The following is a 22956-nucleotide window of genomic DNA, read 5'->3' as shown; positions in this document are numbered from 1 at the left end:
AGTTTCACTGTTGCAGTATGCCTGCTTATTTCCCTTTGAATTCGATTGATTACCTTGAATTTCTCACCCCATTGACTTTTACAAGCCTCTTGATTGACTGCTGAAAGTTATCTCAAATAAAGGATTAGCTTTGTTTGTTTTCATAGCACTTCACGATCTATTACCGATAAAGTGCTTCCTCTTTTGAGCAAGCGCCCTGTCTGATCTTATTTTTCTATGGTAGATTTTTTTCTACTTGGAAGTGCTTCCTAGAAAGACCAGGTGCTCTAGCTGACAGCAGTTTTTTTAGACCGGATCTTTTTCCACCTCCTGATGCCTGAACTGCATGCCTGCACTGGAGTTACATTTCCACCTTAGAAGCAGCTGGCACCACTCAGACATTAAAGTGCAAGGGTTCCTCAATGAGGACCTTCTCGCAGCCACTGTTGAATTCTCAGGATGGACGTAATGACCACGTTGGGGACCCAGAGGCCTTTGTAGCCCCTGGATGGTCAGGGACATGGCCGCCCAGTGTCGTGGAACTACCCCTTGACATCCTGGCAGTGCCAACCTGGCAGGTTAGAACTTCCGAGATGCCAGGGGATAGTGCCCGGCTGGCTTAACACAGTGGCAGGTCCTGAAGGGGAGGACTGAGAGGGGGGGGGGGGGGCCTTTGGCCACCTCATAGCAGGGTGTCACTCACTTGGGGGGAGCCTGAAGATAATAATTGGGGAGTGGTCTTCGCTGTTATTCTGAGACCGCAACACCATTTAAAAACGGCGCCCTGACCTCTGAGGCCCTTGCCAGCATAATTGGGTCTCACGCATCACAATTTCAGCGCAAATCTTCCTGGCTCCAAAAATAATGACTAAGTGTGGAAAGATCGCGATGGGAATCACGCCGGAACAGCTGGCATCATTCGCACTGATTTTCCCACCCAAAATGAAATTGGTGTTTGGGAGCATTCTGCCTTTTTGTCTTGAATTACTTAGTTGATGAATGAAATGTCCAGGAAGGACTTTTATTTATCAGGACTCCTCTTGATTTTTCACCATGCTAGATCTTCTTTCCAAAGACATTCACACAGCTCAAACTCGTTTTCTCGTCTCACTGTCAGATTCACTTTGTTTGAAATTATTTGGCGATATTTTCCGAGTCAATAGAAACTAAAAACTGGTGCAGTGAAAAAATTGGCTGTCAGTTCTCGCAATAGCCTACTTCACACTTCTCATGTCGACCAATTTAACCCCCAGGGCATTCAGGCAGTTACATATGTTTACGGCATACTTTCAATTATAATCCTTTAATACTTGTTTCTGAAGGTCACTTGACTTCAAGGAAAAGATTGCGACAATAGCATAAAGCTATTATAAGTATAATAATCCACCCATTACCCTCCACGCCCCCTCCCGCTCTCTCCCCCACACCCCGCTCCCCAAATTAAGGGTGGAGGATAACCTCCTGAGGCCAGAGGGCAAATAAGAAACGTGTCAACACTGAAAGATTGGCAGATTGGCTATCAGAGCTGGGAGCGACAAAATGTTGGTAAGAGGTAATATAAATCAAAGTAAAATACTGGAGACCTGAAATAAAAGACAGGTGCTTGAAAAACTCAGCAGGCTGGCATCTGCTTTGGATAGAGAAACCAAGTGAAGGTTTCCAGTTCAATATGACTCTTGTTTGGAATGTAGGTAAGGGAATGAGATAGTGCCTCCTCCATTTTGAGACACCCTTTTAAAGAACTTTTTAAAGAGTGAAAAGTGGTCACTGCTGCAGACATCATTCAGCAGCTGTGGCCATCTCTGGGAATTAATATTATTGAGGCAGCAGCTGCCACTTGATCTGCTGCTGAAAGACCACCTCAATTCATCGCTTGGCCGCAGCGGGGGTGGGGGCGGTGTGGGGGGTTGGGGGGGGGGAGCTTTCAATATTCCTCCAGCCCCTACAACAATTGTTTATGTTGATCATGGCTGATTATCCAACTCAATAGCAAGATCTCGTCTTTCCTCCCATACCCTTTGATCCCCGTCCCTCGAAGTGCTCTATCTAACTGCTTCTTGAAAACATGCAACGTTTCGGCCTCAACTACTTCCTGTGGGAACCAATTCCACAGGCCGACCACTCTCTGGGTGAAGAAATTTCTCCTCATCTCTGTCCTAAATGGCCTACCCTGTATCCTCAGACGGTGACCCCATCGGGAACATTTTTCCTGCATCTAAATTTCTAATTGGCAGGGCATGTAATCCTTGCTTCACTGAAACCTAAAATTTACATTCTAGGACCAGGATTTCCAGGGTCCAATCAGCGAGTGCGTTTAGCCATGGGTTTCCCAGTGCTCGCAGCGCCGAGAAACACATGGCCATAACAACATGACTCGTGTTGTATAAAGGGCCTCAGCGAGGTACGCGTGGCCAAGGTCGCAGATAGCCCCATTCTGTACACTAGGGAGCTCCGCCAACCCGAAAGCACAATGGGAAGGTCCCCAAACCCCCCAAAACCCACACAGGACTACGGGCCCAATCACACACATGCAAAAAATATGCCAGCTTGGCACCTTTACAGAGCCAAGCTGGCAGTGCCTAGCAGTGACCATACCAGCTGGCAGTGCCACTTGGGCACTTTGGTAGTGCAAGTTTGGCACCTAACTGGCATTGCCAGGGTGCCCATGTGGCACCAGGGTACCACCCTACACATAGGGCATGGAGCTAGGGGCCTCCGAATCCCTGGGAGACCCCCATGAGAGTGCCGTTCCATCTGGTCCCCACTTGTAGGGACCAGTGCTGAACGGCATTCGCCCAAGGTCGCTGAGGCAAAGGGGAGGAACTAACTGTCTCACTCTAATATGCAGATTTTCCAAAAAGTGATCCCATCCACAATGGGCGGCATTTACATCGCAACGTCTTGCGAGATCGCGTTAGGTCTCACGAGGCGTTGCGAACCGGGTAGATCCAGGGAGCAGGATCTCCTGGCTTCTATTGGACACTGCACTGTGGGGAGCTGCGTGGCCATTAGATCACGCCTCTTATCTTTGCGTGTGGGGGGGGTGGAATGAAGATTAACGCAACCCCCCTCCTTTATCCCCCTCCTATGATGACTTCTTTTGGTGACTGTGAAGATCTCCTTGTGAAAGAACTGATGTAAGTTTGTTACATTTTTGTCAGCATTCAGGATCTACAGGCTTTTGCCAAGGTGTTAATATTGATCTAAAATAGCATAGCCGGAATAGTGTAGATTATTGAATTTTTAATGTAAAGTCTGGCTCCCCTGGGAATTGCATCATCCCCTGTATTAATGATTGAAGGGAGTCTCAGTGTGTGCACACCATCACATATCCCACTAGACAGAAGATCCAGAATACAAAACGACTCAGCTGGTTACTAATCCTGCTGTGCTTCAAAGTAATCCAACATAATTTGTATGAAAAATAAAGATAATTTCACTGCAGTAGTAGTGTGATTTTATACTCTTGATACTTTCAAGTGATTTGCAGTTTAAGTGGCAAAGTCTGACTGACAGACTGAAATTTGCAGAGACCCTGTAGCCTGTAATTTAAATCTCTAATTGGTGAACCTTTTCGGAACGGTGTTGTCTCCTTCTCATGTGTCAGTGCACGGTGAGCATCCTCTGATATTCTTATTAGGAATGTTAATAACTCTTTTTTATACAGATTGTATCACAAGAAAGGCAAGAGCTACCTGCCTGGTTAGGAGAGGTAGAACAATGTAAGAAATGAAAGCTGAGATGAAGCATGGTCTCAATCAAAATCAAAGCCCCTTAAAATGTCAAACAAGACTCTGGAAAATTGCGATAACAAAAGAAAGAGAGGATATTTGCTCAAGTCATCAACAATTAAAGCCCCTTGACTGTGCTACAGATTCCATCTCTCTGTCAGATAGGAATGAAAATGTTCTTTTGAATCAAATATGTTCTAAACGCAACAATCTTTTGTGGCATTGCACACAAATGGGGAAGGCGACGAGAAGGTCAAGGGAGAGAGATGAATGGGATGGCGCGGTGGCACAGTGGTTAGCACTTCTGCATTGCAGCACTCAGGACCCGGGTTCGATCCCGGCCCGGGTCACTGTTTGTGTGCAGTTTGAACATCCTCCCTGCATCTGCGTGGGTCTCACCCACTACAAGAGAGGATCTAACCATCATCCCTTGACATTCAATGGTATTACCATCACTGAATCCCCCGCAATCAACATACTCTGGGGCTGGTTTAGCACAGGGCTAAATAGCTGGCTTTGAAAGCAGACCAAGGCAGGCCAGCAGCGCAGTTCAGTTCCCGTACCAGCCTTCTCGAACAGGTGCTGGAATGTGGCGACTAGGGGCTTTTCACAGTAACTTCATTTGAAGCCTCCTTGTGCCAATAAGCAATTTTCATTTCATTTCATTTTCATTTCATTTCCTGGGGGTTACCATTGATCAGAAACTGAACTGGACCAGCCACATTAATACTGTGGATACCAGGACAGGTCAAAGGCTAGGAATCCTACCTCCTGACCCCTCCAAAGCCTGTCCACCATCTACAGCGCACAAGTCAGGAGTGTAATGGGGGGCAGCACGGTGGCGCAGTGAGTAGCACTGCAGCCACACGGTGCCGAGGTCCCAGGTTCGATCCCGGCTCTGGGTCACTGTCCGTGTGGAGTTTGCACATTCTCCCTGTGTTTGCGTGGGTTTCGCCCCCACAACCCAAAGATGTGCAGGGTAGGTGGATTGGCCACGCTAAATTGCTACCATAATTGGAAAAAAAGAATTGGGTACGCTAAATTTATATTTAAAAAAAGGAGTGTAATGGATTACTCTCCACTTGCCTGGATGAGTGCAGCTTCAACAACACTCAAGAAGCTTGACACCATCCAGTACAAAGCAGGCCGCTTGATTGCTCCTCCTTCCACAAACAACCAAACCCTCCACCATCGACGAACCGTGGCAACCTTGTGTACCATCTACAAGATCTATCACCAAGTTTCCTTCGACAGCACCTTCCAAACCCATGACCACTACCATCTAGAAGGACAAGAGCAGCAGATATCTGGGAATCCAAGTCACTCACCACCCTGACTTGGAAATATATCACGGTTCCTTTGCTGTCGCTGGGCCAAAATCCTGGAACTCCCTCCCTAACAGCGTAGTGGGTGTACCGACACCTGAAGGACTGCAGCGGTTCAAGAAGGCAACTCACCACCACCTTCTGAAGGGCAACTAGGGATGGGCAATAAATGCTGGCCTATCCAGCGATGCCCACATCCCGGAAATGAATTTTAAAAAACGAAGATGTGCAGGGTAGATAGAATGACCATGCTAAATTACCCCTTAATTGGAAAAAAAAGAATTGGCACTCAATATTTATTTTTTAAAAAGGGAGAGAGATAGAGGGGGGAGGGCTATTAGGTAGTTGTGGGAGGGTGGAGGGGGAACAATGAGGTGATTATTGTAATGTGATCATTATAAAACAATAATACAGGAGCAAATCCCAATTTTATATGTTGGCGAAAGCTGACCTGAAGTAAATGAGAGGCGAACAGCTGGAGAAATCAGTTGCAGTGGAGCAGATAAATGACGTGAAGTTGGATAGCAGGGAACACAGCTTTGAACCATCCGGAGACACCGGCAATGTAGGACCAGAATAGCGGCACCCCAGAGGGCCACACAGCAGATTACGGGCCAGGCAGGGGATAGCAGGAGGTAGGAAGGGACAGGGCGGAAAAGCTGCAGGAGGAACTGAGGAATGAGAGTGGGAATGCAGGTCAGGGCTCGCTAGTGGGGAAAAGAAAATGGCTGATCAGCCCAGGGAGAAGGGAGCAACAGCCAAGCAGGGCCCGGTATGAATCAAAATGGGCTGTCGTAAAGGTAGAAGCTTCAAAAATGGAGTGGAGGCAGCAGACGTGAAGGGACAGAGACTCAAAATATGTCAGTGAGTAGATATTCAAAGATTAGAGTTAAAACAAATTGATGCTTACTGTAATATCCTGAATTGAACCGATTGGATGGGAATTTGTCTTCCCTGTGCTTCTTGTGAAGTATGAGCTCTCCCCTCGAGGGGACGGGGTATCTCAACTACCCCGGTACCGACCAGAGAGGAACCCGGTAGGGATCTACTGGGTAGCGTACACATTGTTAGTGTAAATAAAACTTTGTTTCTTATTTTACTTGGAGTGGACTCTCCATGTCCTTCTTATACTGACCTGGCCACTTGCATCAACCAGGAGGGCTGATGGAAAGGACATTAACCAAACATTGCTCCACAGAGCCACCACATGGCCATAGCATGGGAATGCAGCAGCAGCGGAAAAGTGCAGTGGCATGGACTCTCACGTAACATTGAAATGTCTTATTAGGCCAGCATTACTAGAGATATTACAAGAATAACATTACATTGGACCTGTCAATGGGATGTGGCAGAGCATATCAAATGTAATAATTATACACAGTCCACTGGAACTCCTGGTCTGAAGGCAGCTAGTTTGTATACTCTTCACATGCCTGCACTCTTCCCCGCACCAGGCTGCTTTTGTGCTTGTTTTAACAGCTAGTTATAGTGAATTATTGCCCAGAGCAGGTCACCTGCCCACACTCTCAGTGGGTAATAGAATATGAAATGAAGAGCCTAAAGATGTAAAGAAATTACAACATAACTTTCAAGAAAGCATGTCATTAAACAGGCATTCAGCAGAGAAGACTAGCCACCTGTGTCGAATTTGTGATGGGATTTTTATCACTTTCAAGAAAAAGAGATACTGGCACTTTACCATGTCACTGAATTGTCTGAAAGTCTTTCACATACTGAATTGTATTTGGAGTGCTGTGGCCTCATAAGAAATTGCTGAGGTTATTCTACATGCAGAATGTCCTGTGATCAGCAACGGGATAGTAATCATTTATCGACGTGTTTTGGTGTTACTCACTAAAGGAGGATTTTTTTGCCTAGAATACTTGTACTTTTCTTAAGTGTGCTGTAGAATCTTTAATATCCATCTGTACAGAAAGATGGGATTTTGGCTTTACCTAAAGGATAGCGCCAATCCTGCCCAGCAGTCCCTCAGTCCAAGCGTGACATTTTGAATTTTTGAATCTAGATATTATAAATGCCAGCAAAAATAAGGTTCCTTTAAAAATCTCTCAATAGTTTTAATATATGGGATAACTGTATTTACCTTTTCTATGAGTTTATGCAAATGCTGCTCAGGTGAGTTTCTTTTCAGATAGGAAAATTTGACAGATACCATTCCTACCATGACATCATTTCGGATGCTCCCTTGCCCTTTTTGTGACTGGCCTCTGAGTCCTAATTATCCCTTATGCCTTTGTCATAATGGGAGCAAATGTTGCAGCAGTTCCTGCTTTCGGAGTACAATAATACTTCTAATGCACTCTGGCTGGCTTAATCTGACATTTGTGAGTTGCGGAAGTGAGGGGCTTTTGAGCCGGAGTCTGGGGAGTAGAAATCCTAATTTCCATAGCTGTTCTTTTTTTAAGTCTTGCCATTCTCCCAACAGGCAGAATGAGACAATTGCTCTATTTTTTCACCCCAAGAGGAGGAGGAACATCATCTGGGTGGAGCAAAGGAGAGCCAGCCATTAGTCAAGAAGGATAAAGTTTACCAAGTATTGTCCCCTTGTATAAAAAGGCAGATTGGGTCATGCATACGCATGAGGATAACCAGGCAAAGAGTAGGGACCAAAGTGACAGAGAACATGCTGGAAAATCTCAGCAGGTCTGGCAGCATCTGCAGGGAGAGAAAAGAGCTAACGTCTTGAGTCCAATGACTCTGTCAAAGTTAACAGTCAGAGAATGTGGGGAAAGAGTAGGGACCATTAGGGACCAAGGAAGCAATCTTTAGGTGGAGCCAGAGGACATTGATAGGGTGTTGAACGAATACTTCACATCTGTCTTCACCCAAGAGAATGAGGATGTAGGTACGGAACTCGGGGGAGAGACTGATATTCTTGAGCAAATTGACAGAGGGAACGACAAGGTATTGCAGGTGTTGTCAGGTTTAGAAGTGGACAAATCTCCAGATTTGGATGAATTGTGTCCCAGACTGCTGTGGGAAGCGAGGGAGGAGATTGCAGGGGCTCTGACCCAAATTTTTAATTCCTCTCTGGCCACAGGAGAGGTGCCAGAGGACTGGAGAACAGTTAATGCGGTTCCACTATTGAAGAAGGGTTGTAGAGATAAGCCAGGGAACCACAGACCAGTGAGTCTCATGTCAATGATAGAGAAACTACTGCAGGAATTTCTGAAGGAGAGAATCTATCTCGACTTGGAGAGGCGAGGTTTGATCAGGGATAGTCAGCATGGCTTTGGCAGAGGAAGGCATGCCTAACAAATTTGATAGAATTTTTTGAGGAGATGACCAGGACTGTACATGGAATACTGCAATTGATGCAGTTTATATAGATTTCTGCAAAGACTTTGACAAGGTCCCACATGGAGGCAAATGCAAATGGGATACAGGGAAATTTGATATTATGGATTCAAAATTGGCTTAGAAGTAAGAGACAGAGGGTGATGACAGATGGTTGCTTTAGTGACTGGAAGCTAGTGTTCAATGGTATATGATCTGTGCTGGGTCACCTATTATTTGTCACTTATATAAACAACATAGATACCATGTGGGGTAGTAAAGTTGAGTGTCTCGGGTTATACGAAGATATAGACAGGATGGTCAAATGGGCAGAAAAGTGGCAGATGTAATTTAACTTTGTAAAGTGTGAGGTGATACACTTTGGAAGGAGTAATTTGACAAGGAAGTATTCAATGAATGGCATGATACTGGGAAGCTCCGAGGAACAAAGGGACCTTGGCGTGTTTGTCCATCGATCTCTCAAGGCGAGAGGGCAGGTTAATAGGGTGGTGAAAAAGGCATATATGACACTTGCCTTTATCAATCGAGGCATAGATTATAAAAGGGAGATAATGTTGGAGATGTATAGAATTTTGGTGTGTACAGTTGGTCATCACATTATAGGAAAGATGTGATTGCCCTGGAGGCGGTGCAGAGGAGATTCACCAGGATGTTGCCTGGATGGAACATTTTAGTTATGAAGAGATGTTGGGTAGACTTGGGTTGTTTTCGCTGGAGCAGAGAAGACTGAGGGGGCGACCTGATTGAGGTGCGCAAGATTATGAGGGGCATGGAAGGGTGGATATGGAGCAGCTGTTCCCCTTAGTTGAAGGGTCAGTCATGAGGGGACATGAGTTCAGGGTGAGGGACAGGAGGTTTAGGGGGGATTTGAGCAATTTCTACCCAGCGGGTGGTGACAGTCTGGAATGCACTACCTGGGAGGGTGAATCATTGAATCCGAGATCTTTTGCCGCCCACCTTGCAGTTTCTGTAAAAGGGTATTTGACAGGACCATTGGCAACTGAATGCCAAGTTACTGACTGAGAATTTACACCTGTGTGGCTGTACTTTCCACTCTTTCATCTGCCTTCTGTAATTCCTGGAGCAAGGTGGTCAGATGAACATGACTGCCGATCCACTTGAAGTCGGATCCCTCGAGGCAGGCATCCTTCACATCCTTTAAAAAGTACCTGGATGAGCATTGGCACGTCATAATGTTCAAGGCTGTAGGCCAAGTGCTGGCAAATATGATTAGGTAGTTAGGTCAGGTGTTTTTCATGTGTTGGTGCAGATCCAATGGGCCTTTTCTGCACTGTATTTTGATTATGAGTTGTACATAAGAGGAGTGCACAAGGACAGCATGGTGGCACAGTGGTTAGCATTGCTGCCTGCGGTGCTGAGGACTTGGGTTCGAATCCCGGCCCTAGGTCACTGTCCGTGTGGAGTTTGCACATTCTCCCCACGTCTGCGTGGGTTTCGCCCCCACAACCCAAAGATGTGCAGGTTAGATAGATTGGCCATGCTAAATTGCCCCTTAATTGGAAACAAATAATTGGGTACTCTCACTTTATTTAAAAAAAATAAGTGTACATTACCAAAGAAATGATTGGGCAACTACTTCAAGGAGATTGGCAGTCATGTTCATCTGACTACATTGCTCCGGAAATTACTGAAGGCAGAAGAATGAGTGGAAAGTGCAGCCACACAGGTGTAAATCCTCAGTCAGTAACTTGGCATTCAGCCGCCAATCGTCCTGTCAAATACCCTTTTACAGTAACTGCAAGGTGGGCGGCGTAAGATCTAAGATTCAATGATTCACTTGCAGCATTAGTTTGAGAATACTTTTGGATTTGCAACCAGTAAATTAGCAAGACTATTTCAAAATGGTTACGGAAAGACAACAGTTGCTTTATTTATTCCTGAATGTGCATTTTCTGGACATGCGCATTTATGTGCAATAAAAAGAATTAATGAAGTGCCAGTGGCATTGTATTCGGAATGAGATGTTGCTGTCAGGTTCAGTGCAATTAATTTAATTAAGCTACACAGCAGTACAGATGCTGCTCTAATGTATAATGTATAACAATGCTGAATTTCAAGTTGCTTGTTTAAATTGTCAAGAGGCGGGCATTGAATATTAATGCAAAAGCAAAATATGCCGGATGCTGGAAGTATGGAATACACACAGAAAATGCTGCAAGTTATTAAGCAGGTCAGACAGCTTCTGTGGAGGGAGAAACAGAGTAACCATTTCTAGTCATGACATTTCTGTTAAAATTGGCTAAAGTTAGACATGGATTGGGCTTTAAGTAAGTAAAGAGTGAAAAGGATTAGTGGGAGAGAATGAAGAGGAAGGTCTGACACAGGGTCGAAACAGGGGAGATTAAAGGACAATAAGGATGGCACGGAAGTACACAGAACGGTAGCACAGTGGTTAGCATAGTTGCTTCACAGCTCCATGGTCCAAGGTTCGATTCCCGGCTTGGGTCACTGTCTGTGCGGAGTCTGCACGTTCTCCCCGTGTCTTCATGGGTTTCCTCCGGGTGCTCTGGTTTCCTCCCACAGTCCAAAGATGTGCAGGTTAGGTGGATTGGCCATGATAAATTGCCCTTGGTGTCCAAAAAGGTTAAGTGGGGTTACTGGGTTACGGGTGTGGGTTTAAGTGGGGTGCTAATTCCAAGGGCCAGTGCAGACTCGATGAGCCGAATGGCCTCCTTCTGCACTGCAAATTCTTGAAGACAGAAGAGTAGCCTAGAGGAGGTGTAAATGGCAGCAACAGAACCATTATCAGCAGCTGCTGTCTGTTATGCTGAGAGCAGTGAATATGATTCAAAATGTTGAACTCGGTGTTTCGTCTGGAAGGCTATAAATTGCCTAAAGGAAAGTTGAAGAGCTGTTCCTTGAACTTCATTAGAACCTTGCAGCAGGCCGAGGACAGTGAGATCAGAGTGCAATTGGGATGGAGAATATTAAGTGACCAGAATTTCGGGGCCATGCATGAATATTAATAGATGTGCAATCCGGCTTTTTAATTTATTCCTAAGTAGAATGCGAGCTACAAAAATCATTCCTCCGTGTTTGATAGACAACAATAACGGCTTGCATTCATTCAGTCACTTTAATGGAGCAAAACATTCCCAGGCACTGAGCAAGGATGTTAGCATTGCACGTTTGACACTTGGCCACAGAAGATTATGGCAGGTCATTTGACCTAAAGCTTGGCCAAAGAAAGAGGTTTAGGGGGCACCTTAAAGGGGAATGAGTGTTCAAATTATGACATTTATTTTTAATAAAATGTAGTGTTTAAAAGCGACAGGACAGGGTAAATAGAAGCGGAATATTTCCAGTTGTTAAGGTTGTCAAGAGAATAAGTCCGTCAATATAACATTAAATGTAAGGGATTTGGAACACACATCAAGAGGAATATCTTTACACACAGGCCAGAATTTTACGCTCCCCCTGTGGTGATACACCACTGTACTTCCCTACCATTGTACATAGTATATAATAGTTGTGTGTAACGTGGCCCTGTAATACTGTGTATTGTACTGTAGCTCTGTAGAGGTTCGGTCACTGGTAGGTAACCCGACCTGGCCACGGAGAGCTCCGCCTTAGCCACTCCCCTGGGCGTTACGTATAAGAACCCTCTTCTGGGAGCGGCCCCATTCTGTCTGGGGTCGTCTGTGTCGGGTAAGCCTCCCATGTAGTATATTAAAGCCTTAGTTAAAGTCTCACATGTCTTTGTGGTTCTTGACGCTTAGTGCATCAATTTAATATACTACAGTTATAATGGAGGATGCTCTGAAACCCGACAAGCTCTCGCTCGACCCCCACGCTCCATGCGCGGATCACCTTTTCAACTGCTGGCTCCGGTGTTTCGAGGCCTACCTGGAAGCATCCTCCGCCTTCGCCAAAATGGACGCCGACCGACTCAACCTCCTGTACTCACGGCTCGACTACGGGCTTTTCGACCTCATCACGGGAACTACGACCTATGCCGATGCCATCGTGAAGCTCAAAAGCCGGTATGCACGAACTGTTAATTCTATTTACGCCCGCCACCGCCTCGCCTCCCGGCACCAGCAGCCGGGTGAACCCCTATCCGTGTTCATCCGGGACCTCCGTGCCCTCGCGCTCACCTGCAACGCGCCAGCAGTCTCAGCTGAGCAGAACACTGAGGCCCTGGCGCTCGATGCCTTTGTAGCTGGCATCGCTTCCGTCCCAATTCGCCAACTCCTACTGGCACAAACTACCCTGACTCTGGACATGGCAGTCACTATGGCAGAGGCCCAACAGGCAGCCTACGACAATAATGCGTCCTACACGCCTGCACGAACTCCCTATACGCCTGCCCACGCTCCCAACGTGGCCGCTACCTCCCAGCAACAACCCCTGCAAGTCACGGCCCACCCAGCCACACCAACAGTAAAAATAATGCCTGGGCCCCAGTGTTACTTTTGTGGCCAGGCAAAACACGCCAGGAAACGCTGCCCTGCTAGAGATGCTACCTGTTCAGCCTGTGGCAAGAAAGGCCACTTTGCAAACGTCTGCCGCTCCACCGCTGCCTCGGGGTCCAACGCCGCGGCCTGCTACTCCGGGGTGCCGCCATCCTCCGTTCCCGGATCGCTGTTCGACATGTGCGACGCAAGGGCACCGCCATCTTTGATCATCCCCGGCCCGGCTCACTTCACTCCCGGTTCGCCAATCGTCACTTCCGGTTCGCCGATCGTCACTTCCGGTTCGCCGATCGTCACTTCTGGTCCGCCGTCGATCGTCGCTTCCAGGTCCGACCCGCCGCCGATCGTCACTTCCGGTCCTGGGCACTCGGCCTCTGGCCCCTCTCCACGTGGTCTGCATGGGCGCCGCCCGGAACACCGACTTACGTCACTTCCGGTCCACCGCCGATCGTCACTTCAGGTCCTGCGCACTCGACCGAAATGCTGCAAACAAAGGAGATGCAGCCAGCAACAGCAACCTGGCTTCCAACAGCTGCCTACGACGCCTGGGCGCCGCCACCTTCTCCCACAGGCCGCTCCTCGGATCCTCCACCCTTCTCCAACAGCTCCACCATCGCATCCAACGTCCTCGACCAGGGCCGACCGCATCAGCTCGCCAGATCCACCATGGAGGTTCAGGTAAACTGTTTCACTGTCACCTGCCTCTTCGACAGCGGCAGCACGGAGAGCTTCCTCCACCCGGACACCGTGCGCCGCTGCTCCCTCAAGGTACTACCCACGCGCAGGCATATTTTCATGGCCTCCAACTCCCAGTCGGCCGAGGTTTCGGGCTACTGCGTCGTCACCCTCTCAGTGAACGGCGCGGTGATCCAGGATTTAAAATTCATGGTCCTCCCTCACCTCTGCGCCCCCGCGATCCTCGGCCTGGACTTCCAATGCCACCTGCGCAGCCTCACCTTGCATTTTAACGGCCCCCTCCCCCCGCTCACGGTCTCCAACCCCCAGTTCTTCCCTGATCCCCCCCCCGGGTCCCACCTGTAGTCTCTCCACAGTCAGGATCCCCCCCCCCTTCACTGTTTGCTAATCTCACCCCCGACTGCAAGCCCGTGGCTACTAAAAGTCGGCGTTACAGTTTTGGGGACCGCCAATTCATTCGAGCGGAGATTAAGCGCCTTCTCTCGGAAAATATCATTGCTCCCAGCACCAGCCCCTGGCGAGCCCAAGTGGCGGTAGTCAAGTCTAGCGAGAAACACCGCATGGTCATTGACTACAGTCAGACCATCAACTGGTACACGCTGCTTGATGCGTATCCCCTCCCCCGCATATCTGACATGGTCAACCAGATTGCACAGTACTGGGTGTTCTCCACCATAGACTTGAAATCCGCCTACCACCAGCTCCCTATCCGCCCGGAGGACCGTGACTTCACGGCCTTCGAGGCGGACGGCCGCCTCTACCACTTTCTGAGGGTACCCTTTGGCGTCACCAATGGAGTCTCGGTCTTCCAACGGCAGATGGACCGAATGGTGGACCAGAACAGGCTGCGGGCTACCTTCCCGTATCTGGACAACGTCACCATCTGCGGCCACAACCAGCAGGACCATGACGTCAACCTCACTAAATTCCTCCAAACTGCCAAAAGCCTCAATCTCACGTACAACGAGGCAAAATGTGTTTTCGGCACTACCCGCCTCGCCATACCCGGCTACGTGGTGGAGAACGGTGTCCTCGGCCCCGATCCCGACCGTCTGCGCCCCCTTCTCGAACTCCCCATTCCCACCTGCCCCAAAGAACCGAGGCGATGCCTCGGGTTTTTTGCCTACTATGCCCAGTGGGTGCCCGAGTATGCTGACAAGGCCCGACCCCTCCTCTGTTCCCCCTCATTCCCCCTCCCGCCCGAGGCCTGCCAGGCCTTCCATCGCCAAAGCCGCCATGCATGTGGTAGACGAGTCTGCACCATTCCAAGTCGAGAGCGATGCCTCAGACTTTGCCCTGGGTGCCACCCTCAACCAGGCGGGCAGGCCCATCGCCTTCTTTTCCCGCACACTCCAAGGCCCCGAGATCAGCCACTCCTCTGTTGAGAAGGAGGCACAAGCCATAGTGGAAGCCGTCTGGCACTGGAGGCACTACCTCGCCGGAAAACCATTTACCCTCGTTACTGACCAACGATCAGTTGCGTTCATGTTCGACAACAAACAACGAGGTAAAATCAAAAATGATAAGATATTACGGTGGAGGATCGAACTCTCCACCTACAATTATACTATCTTATACCGGCCAGGTAAGCTCAATGATCCGCCTGATGCCCTGTCCCGTAGTACTTGTGCCAACGCACAGGATGACCGACTGCGGGCACTACATAATGACCTCTGTCACCCGGGCGTCAGGCGGCTCTACCACTACATCAAGGGCCACAACCTACCCTTCTCAGTCGAGGAGGTCAAAGCCATGACTAGGGACTGCCAAGTCTGTGCCGAGTGCAAGCCGCAATTCTACAAGCCAGACAAGGCGCACCTAATCAAGGCCACCCGCCCCTTTGAACGTCTCAGCATTGACTTCAAAGGGCCCCTCCCCACCCACAACCGCAACACGTACTTCCTCAACGTCATCGACGAGTACTCGCGGTTCCCCTTCGCCATTCCCTGCCCCGACACGACCTCCGCCACCGTCATCAAAGCGTTGCACGACCTCTTCATGCTGTTCGGTTACCCCAATTACGTTCACAGTGACCGGGGCTCCTCCTTCATGAGTGAGGAGCTGCATCGGTACCTGCTCGCCAGGGGCGTTGCCTCGAGCAGGACGACCAGCTACAACCCCCGGGGGAACGGACAGGTGGAGAGGGAGAACGCGACTGTTTGGAAGGCCGTGCTGCTAGCCCTCAAGTCCAAAGGCCTACCAGTCTCCCGTTGGCAGGAGGCCCTCCCTGCCGCACTCCACTCCATCCGGTCTCTTTTGTGTACTGCAACGAATGCTACCCCTCATGAGCGGATGTTTCTCTTCTCCAGGAGATCGGCATCCGTGACATCGCTTCCGTCCTGGCTCCTGTCCCCGGGAGACGTCCTGCTCCGCAAGCACGTGCGGACCTCTAAGGCGGAGCCCCTGGTGGAGAGAGTACATCTCCTCCACGCCAACCCACAGTACGCGTACATAGCGTACCCCGACGGGCGTGAGGAGACCGTCTCCATCAAGGACCTGGCCCCCTCTGGGGCCCCTGCCGCCCCCGCACCGCAACCTCCACCCCGCTCCCTCTCTGCTCCCGTCGATCCCTCGGCCTGTTACTACTCCATGCCAGCCGCTGTCATCCCGCAGTTTCGTCTCGAGCCAGCCGAAGCAGTGGGGGATGTCATGCCGCCTCGCGACCCAGCACCACCGACCGCACGGATACCACCGGACACTACCTCAGCGCCGCAGCTCCGACGTTCAAAGAGATCAACCAAACCCATCGTTCGTCTCGACCTCTGACGACACGGAACCTCCTGATGGACTCTGTTCACTGATTTTCACCCCGGACTTCCTTCTAAACAAGGGGTGAATGTGGTGATACACCACTGTACTTCCCTACCATTGTACATAGTATATAATAGTTGTGTGTAACGTGGCCCTGTAATACTGTGTATTGTACTGTATCTCTGCAGAGGTTCGGTCACTGGTAGGTAACCTGACCTGGCCACGGAGAGCTCCGCCTTAGCCACTCCCCCGGGCGTTACATATAAGAACCCTCTTCTGGGACCGGCCCCATTCTGTCTGGGGTCGTCTGTGTCGGGTAAGCCTCCCATGTAGTATATTAAAGCCTTAGTTAAAGTCTCACATGTCTTTGTGGTTCTTGACGCTTAGTGCATCACCCCCACTGTTGGGTTTTCCAAGTTCCCACCACGCCGACCACACAGCAATTTTCACTGGAGCAGGCAAAGCCTCAGACGGGAAGCCTGCCCTTGCCCCAATTGAGGCCCTCAAGTGGTCAGTTATCGGCCACTTAAGAGCCATTTCCGACCCAGCCTCAATTTTTAGGCTGGCAGGAGTATTGAACTTTTATGGAGGAAGCCTGAAGTACAATGGCCTGAAATTGTCAGATGGCAGGGGTTGGACCATCACCATCCGGAGAGTTGGCAGGAACCACATTCCCTCCAGCCCCAACCGGCCCACTGCCATTTCAGTGCATCCACGCTTCGAAGGAGGTCCTGCCTTGGAGATCTGTCCATCAATCAGGTTTGCCGGAAGTTCCCAGCCCCTCCGTGCACAGCACTGCAATGGCTGGAAGAAGCACTGCAGTGCTATGCCTGGGACTAAGTGCAGTGAGCCGGTGCAAGGTAAGTGGCAGGGGTCCTGGGAAGGGTAAGGTAGGGACTGCTTTGGGAGGGGCCGTGGGGAGAGTTGGGGGAGGGGGGGGAGCATTTAATTGGGGTATAGACCGATGGGGGTGTGGTAGGGTAAGGTGGGAGGTTCGGAGTTGTCTGGTTCATGAGGGGAGGGAACCCCGAGCCAGAAGGGGGCTTCCGATGGAGTCGCCACCACCCAACCTCCTTCCCGCCAGAGATTGAGCTCAGTGACTATTTTTTAGATTTCTACCTCAGCTACCCGTCACCCAGCAACCTAGAAATTGAGGCTGGGTGTGAAAATGCTATTAAGTGGCCATTAATCGGCTACTTAAGGACCATAATGAGGCATGGAAGGGCTTCCCACCCGAGACTCTGCCCACGCCCATGAAATCGTGTCCGGTTTGGGGAGGGTATGATCCCAGAGTGTTTCCCGTCCATGCAATTTCACACTCCTTCCCTCACCCGCCTCAACACACATTGTGGGGAAGAGTAAAGTTCACGCCAACAAAGTTACATCTCGGGTGGAAAGGTGGGTGGGCACCTCCATCAGAATCCCTCTTAAGAGCATTAAGAGAATAGGACTGGTCCTTATCATTGATGCTGTTTGCTTGCCAGAAGGATACATACTTGAAACACATCTGAGCTAAATCTTGTGTTCTCCTGACTTTAACATGTGCACACCTGGGGTCTCTGAATAGCAATCCAGGACAGGGACCCTAGTTAAATTTTCACGCTAATCCATCTAATTGAGGCACCACTCACCTCAGACTTTCCTGAAATCAGTTAAGTTAGCATAGGGCCGGATCTGCGGCACACCATGAACATACCTGCACTGTGTGGATCAGTTAGTCACTGAACAAACTTAATGACTCATTGAAGGAACCAGATTATACTCCTCTCTCCTGTCATTTTGCAGTTAACTTGTAGAACTTTCTCTCTTGCAGCCTCCAGAGAAAGAAGTTGGTCTCCCCCGTCAGGTTGGTAACAAGACTGAGTGTGGGCTGCTGGGACTTGTCTTGGACTTGAAGCGGGATTACCAAACTGTTCGAGAACAAACACCAGAAGAGAAACTTTACAAAGTCTACACTTTCAACTCCGAGAGGAAGTCCATGAGTACAGTTATCAAAATGCAAGATGGAAGCTTTCGGATGTACAGCAAAGGAGCCTCAGAAATTGTCTTAAAAAAGTAATTACATTAAAATAATATAAAATGCACACACTTTAAAATGAATATATGTTCATTATGATCTTTTGGGGGCAATAGTTGTAATAAATCAGGCTGCGTTTACACTCCAGCTCTCTGGGCTGTTTTGCTGTTGGAGTGGAAATGCGGTCAGTTCTATTAATGTGCTTTAAAGGCGGCCATATGTCTGTGAAGGAAAATGCATTATCGGTTGCTGTCACAAGGTTTTAGAGCTGGACTGCTTCCTTTCATCATGTGAGCATGTGTTAAGAGCCTGCCAGAGAGGCACTGGGGTGATCTACTGAGGTTTTACTTGAGATGCATTGTCAGAGGCAACAGAGTGAAGTCCAGCGTTGCAATTTGACTGTGCTCTTCCTGAGCATGGTGTGTTCGAGTCTCCAGTGGTGCTAACCATTTCCTTTAAATGGACACATTTAGAATTTGGGTATTTTCATATGGCTACACTTGGTAAACATTCGCAACACTTTTTTTCTGTCATAGATGCTCAAACGTCTTGAACGCTGCAGGAGAAGCAAGGGTCTTCAGGCCTCGAGACCGCGATGAGATGGCAAAGAAGGTCATCGAACCCATGGCTTGTAATGGATTGAGAACCATTTGTATCGCCTTCCGTGACTTCCCAGGTAGTCCAGAGCCTGAATGGGACAATGAAAATGTAATTTTAATGGACCTGACCTGTATTGCTGTAGTTGGCATTGAGGACCCAGTGAGACCAGAGGTAAGCAATACAAATTATAATCTGCAGTCTGTTTTGTGGGATGGGCGAACACATAGATCAAGGGTTTTAATGACAGAAGCATGCAGATTAAATCACCAATAAATGAAATATATGGTTCATTTAAACATTGGTATAAAGTTGATGTTTTTGTGTCCTGACATCCTATGATTCTGGTGATTTAACAACTGCCAACAGAAAATAGCATGAAATGGGAAAGCTGGAAATGGGAAATGAATTCCAAAAATGCTGGAAATACTCAGCAGGCCAGGCTGTGGAAAGAGAAAGCGAGTTAATATTTCAGGTTGTTGACTATTTGCCAGAACACAAAATGAATTATTTCCACAGTACCGAGCAGTGGGTTCTGAAATATCATTTGAATTATCTGTATCTTTCCACTAGGTTTAGACGTGAGCCCAGTAAGTTCTGGACACTCTTCTGTGAGAGTCAAATGAAGGACCGTATTTCAACTTGTACATAGTTTGAAACACCAGGGAACCATAAAGTTTGATTTGTTTAGCTCAAGTATTTGGAAAATTTGACCCATTTTAGTTTGAAGTTCCAGGCTTCTGAGAGGGTTCCATAAAACTTTATTTCTCGTGACACTCTTGCTCTTGAATAGATGTCCAGGAATATGGTGGAAATATTCAGCAGGTCTGACAGCATCCGTGGGGAGAAACTGAGTTTACATTTCCAGTCGATGGTCTAGAAGGCTATTGAGATAACTTTGGCTGACCAGCTAGGTATAAACCATCGAATCCATAGAATCCCTACAGTGCAGAAGGCCATTCAGCCCATCGAGTCTGCACCGACCCTCTGAAAGAGCACCCTACTCAGGCCCACTCTCCCACCCTATAACTCCACCTAACCTATGGGTCTATTTTATCATAGCCAATCCACCTAACCTGCACATCTGTGGACTCTGGGAGGAAACCGGAGCACCCGGACGAAACCCGCGCAGACACGGGGAGAAAGTGCAGACTCCACACAGACAGTCAACCAAGGCCGGATTTGAACCCAGGCCCCTGGCGCTGTGAGGCAGCAGTGCTAACCACTGTGACACCCTGTGACAAGAGAAACAACTATTTTTTCACAACTTTATTTACAACATAATATCTTACAGAGTCTTGCAACTTTGTGGCTGCCAGTTAGCTTCGGAATTGATCTGAGGCAAAAGCCTGTGCTTGAACACCCACCCTGGTCCTCTGATTGGGTTTTCTAGGTCATGTGACCCTATCGGCCAATCGCCCTTTAAAGGGGCTGGACACCACATCCCTCACCCTCTAAGTCCTTTTATTCAGTTAAAGAGTTAGACTATACAGTCCCCAATAAATGTAACCCATTCAACCAGTCCATCATAGATTAGACTCTGGTGGTTTCTACTTTCTGGCAGAGCGGCGTCACTCCACCGACTTAGGTGCTTCTGCTGGGGTACTTCCTGTAGAAACTGCTACACCTAATATCTCCACAGGTACTGGTACCTCGGCTCCATCCATTTTTGTGGTGATGGTAGGTCTCCTATCACAGGTTGACTGGGTACTTCACTACTCAGAGAACCAACAGCAATATAGTTTCAGACTATAGTACCGGCTGCTGGGATAACTCTCCTCCACGTTAGTGGTTCACATGTTTCCGGACAATTCTAATGTGTGCATTCACTTTGTAAGACGGTGGTCCAGTCTTAGCTACAGCAATTCATGAGAGCCAGCTTGCTCCGCTTCTGAAATTTCTGACATAGACTGGTTCATCTAATTCCACTGACGGCACTCCTGTCGTCGAATGTGGTGTTGTCCCGTCACCGAGAAGAAATTAAGACATTCTGGTTTCCAGAGTCGCAACCGATTGCTTTTTTAAGACCTGCCTTGAAGACCTGCTTGTTCGACCAGTCCATCGGATGCCGGGTGGTGTGGCACCGTCTAGATATGCTTTTTCCCATTCCTGGATGTGAAATTCCGAAACTCAGCACCTGTGAATGACATTCCATTATCATAGATTTCATAGAATTTACAGTGCAGATTACACGATTACAGTACACGATTACTTCATATATCCCACAGGGTACAAAACACTGATGCGATTTCTCAGCTGTGGCATGCAACGTCATGGACTTCATTTCAAACTCTTCCATCCACTGGAAATTAATCAGGAGCAAAACATTCTACCCACAAATGGCACCACATAATCAATATGGACACACAGCCATGGCCAAGCAGGCCATTCCCAAAGTGCAGAAGGGCTGTAGCAGACAACTTTTGATGCAGCTGGCACTGATCACAGTGCTTCACTAACGTCTCAATGTCGGCATCTATGCCGGGCCACCAAACGTAGCTCCTGGCGAGCATCCTCATTTTTGACACACCTGGATGGGTACTATGCAGTGTATGGGACAATGGCGACTTTCGTTTTCCATTTCACCCAGTAACCCAAGTAAGCCCCTTCATTCGCCTGAAAAGTAGCTTCTGTCAACCCCATTATCAATACATCATCCAGGTATACTATTACACATGGCAATCTTTGCAACAAGTATGGCACAAGCTGACAACACGCCTCAGGCAGGCACGATACTGAAACAAACCCTAATGTGTACTAATCGTAACATAACTTCAGGAAGCATCATCCAACTCAAGCTGCTGGTAAACATGGCTGATGTCTAACTTCATACAAGATTGACCTCTAGCCAGCTTTGCATACAAATCTTCTATCTTTGGAATGGGGTGCTTGTCTGGCTTGGCAGCCTGATTCACTATCAATTTGTAGTCCCCACAGGTGTGGATGGTCTTGTCTGGTTTTATCACAGGGACTATAGGGGTTGCCCATTCTGCAAACTGGACTGGCTGGATGATTCCCTGCTCTTCTAATCTTTTCAATTCTGTTTCCGCCTTTTCGAACAAGGCATATGGCATGGGTCTGGCCCCGGAAAACCGTGGGGCTGCCTCTGAGTCCACGTGGATCTTCCCCTACAGACCCTTAATTTTTCCTGGTTCATCACAAAATAATTCTTCATAATGCCATGTTAGATAGAGAGGAATAGAAAAGAGCAGATTAAGCACTTGCTTTTCTTTTACACATGTTAACTTGCCATTATTAAATAGCTATCAGAAATAATGGACTAAATTTAGTTCCTAATACCTGCTCTGTTTATAATCCATTCATAGTTATTTAATAAGCCAATTATGTTGGAATATTCTCTTATTAATTTACCATCAAACATATTTCCCGAGGCTGGAAGGTGATTTGAAATTAAAAGAAGATGAGAATAAAACATATGACCTGCTGTCACTTCAGATGTCACTGTCACTATCTAATTATTTGTTAGTTTCAGAGTCGTTGCCATCCATTTAACAAGTGACTGCATTTTCATTGAGGGAAATAAATATTACCATGGCATCCTGCACCCAGCAACTGAGGAGGAGTTATTATTTTATATTGCTGAGAAAAGATATTTGATCGAAGCTCTTCCCCTTGCATGTCTCAGTAGGTTCCATCCTGCACTCAAATTCACCTTTGAAATGGAACAGTCAAATTAACTCATTTCCTCAATGTACCAGTTGAGAAATCTGCCAGGAGCTTCTCTACTATCATCTACTACAAGCCCACCTTCACTGGTCAATACAAGTGTTGGGATTCTTATAGTTCCATGCACTCTAAGATTGACCTTATTAGCTAACTCGTAAGTAGGGCCTGAGCCATTTGCTTACCGTGCAAGCTTGATGCTGAAATAGTGTGCTTTGAAGGCATCCTGCAGGATAATGGCTACCCTGGTCAGATCACTTTGTGTTGAATATCGTGCAAACTCATGAATGGGCCTAAGGTCATTACTTTTGGCTCTGAAAAGTGTCCAGTCGACCGCAGATTACCCTGTAAAGGAAGGTTATCACAAAGGCGCAACTGGTAAAACTAGCTGTTTCACGCTGCTACGATGCAGTATCAATATG

General features: G+C 48.1%; 1 protein-coding gene across 16 annotated transcripts in view; it reads left to right on the top strand.

Annotated features, from left to right (window-relative positions):
- Window positions 1-22956, top strand: part of atp2b2 (ATPase plasma membrane Ca2+ transporting 2) — a 1245322-nt gene that overhangs the window by 1090029 nt on the left and 132337 nt on the right. For all 16 annotated transcript variants that reach the window (XM_072472614.1, XM_072472624.1, XM_072472623.1 and 13 more), the window contains 2 exons: window positions 18050-18291; window positions 18790-19024. In XM_072472614.1, the coding sequence (XP_072328715.1) occupies window positions 18050-18291; window positions 18790-19024 (477 nt within the window). The remainder of the gene's footprint in view (window positions 1-18049; window positions 18292-18789; window positions 19025-22956) is intronic.

Source organism: Scyliorhinus torazame, chromosome 13, assembly GCF_047496885.1.
Source record: "Scyliorhinus torazame isolate Kashiwa2021f chromosome 13, sScyTor2.1, whole genome shotgun sequence".
Classification (NCBI taxonomy): Eukaryota; Metazoa; Chordata; class Chondrichthyes; order Carcharhiniformes; family Scyliorhinidae; genus Scyliorhinus; species Scyliorhinus torazame.
This window is presented reverse-complemented; position numbering and strand designations above follow the sequence as displayed.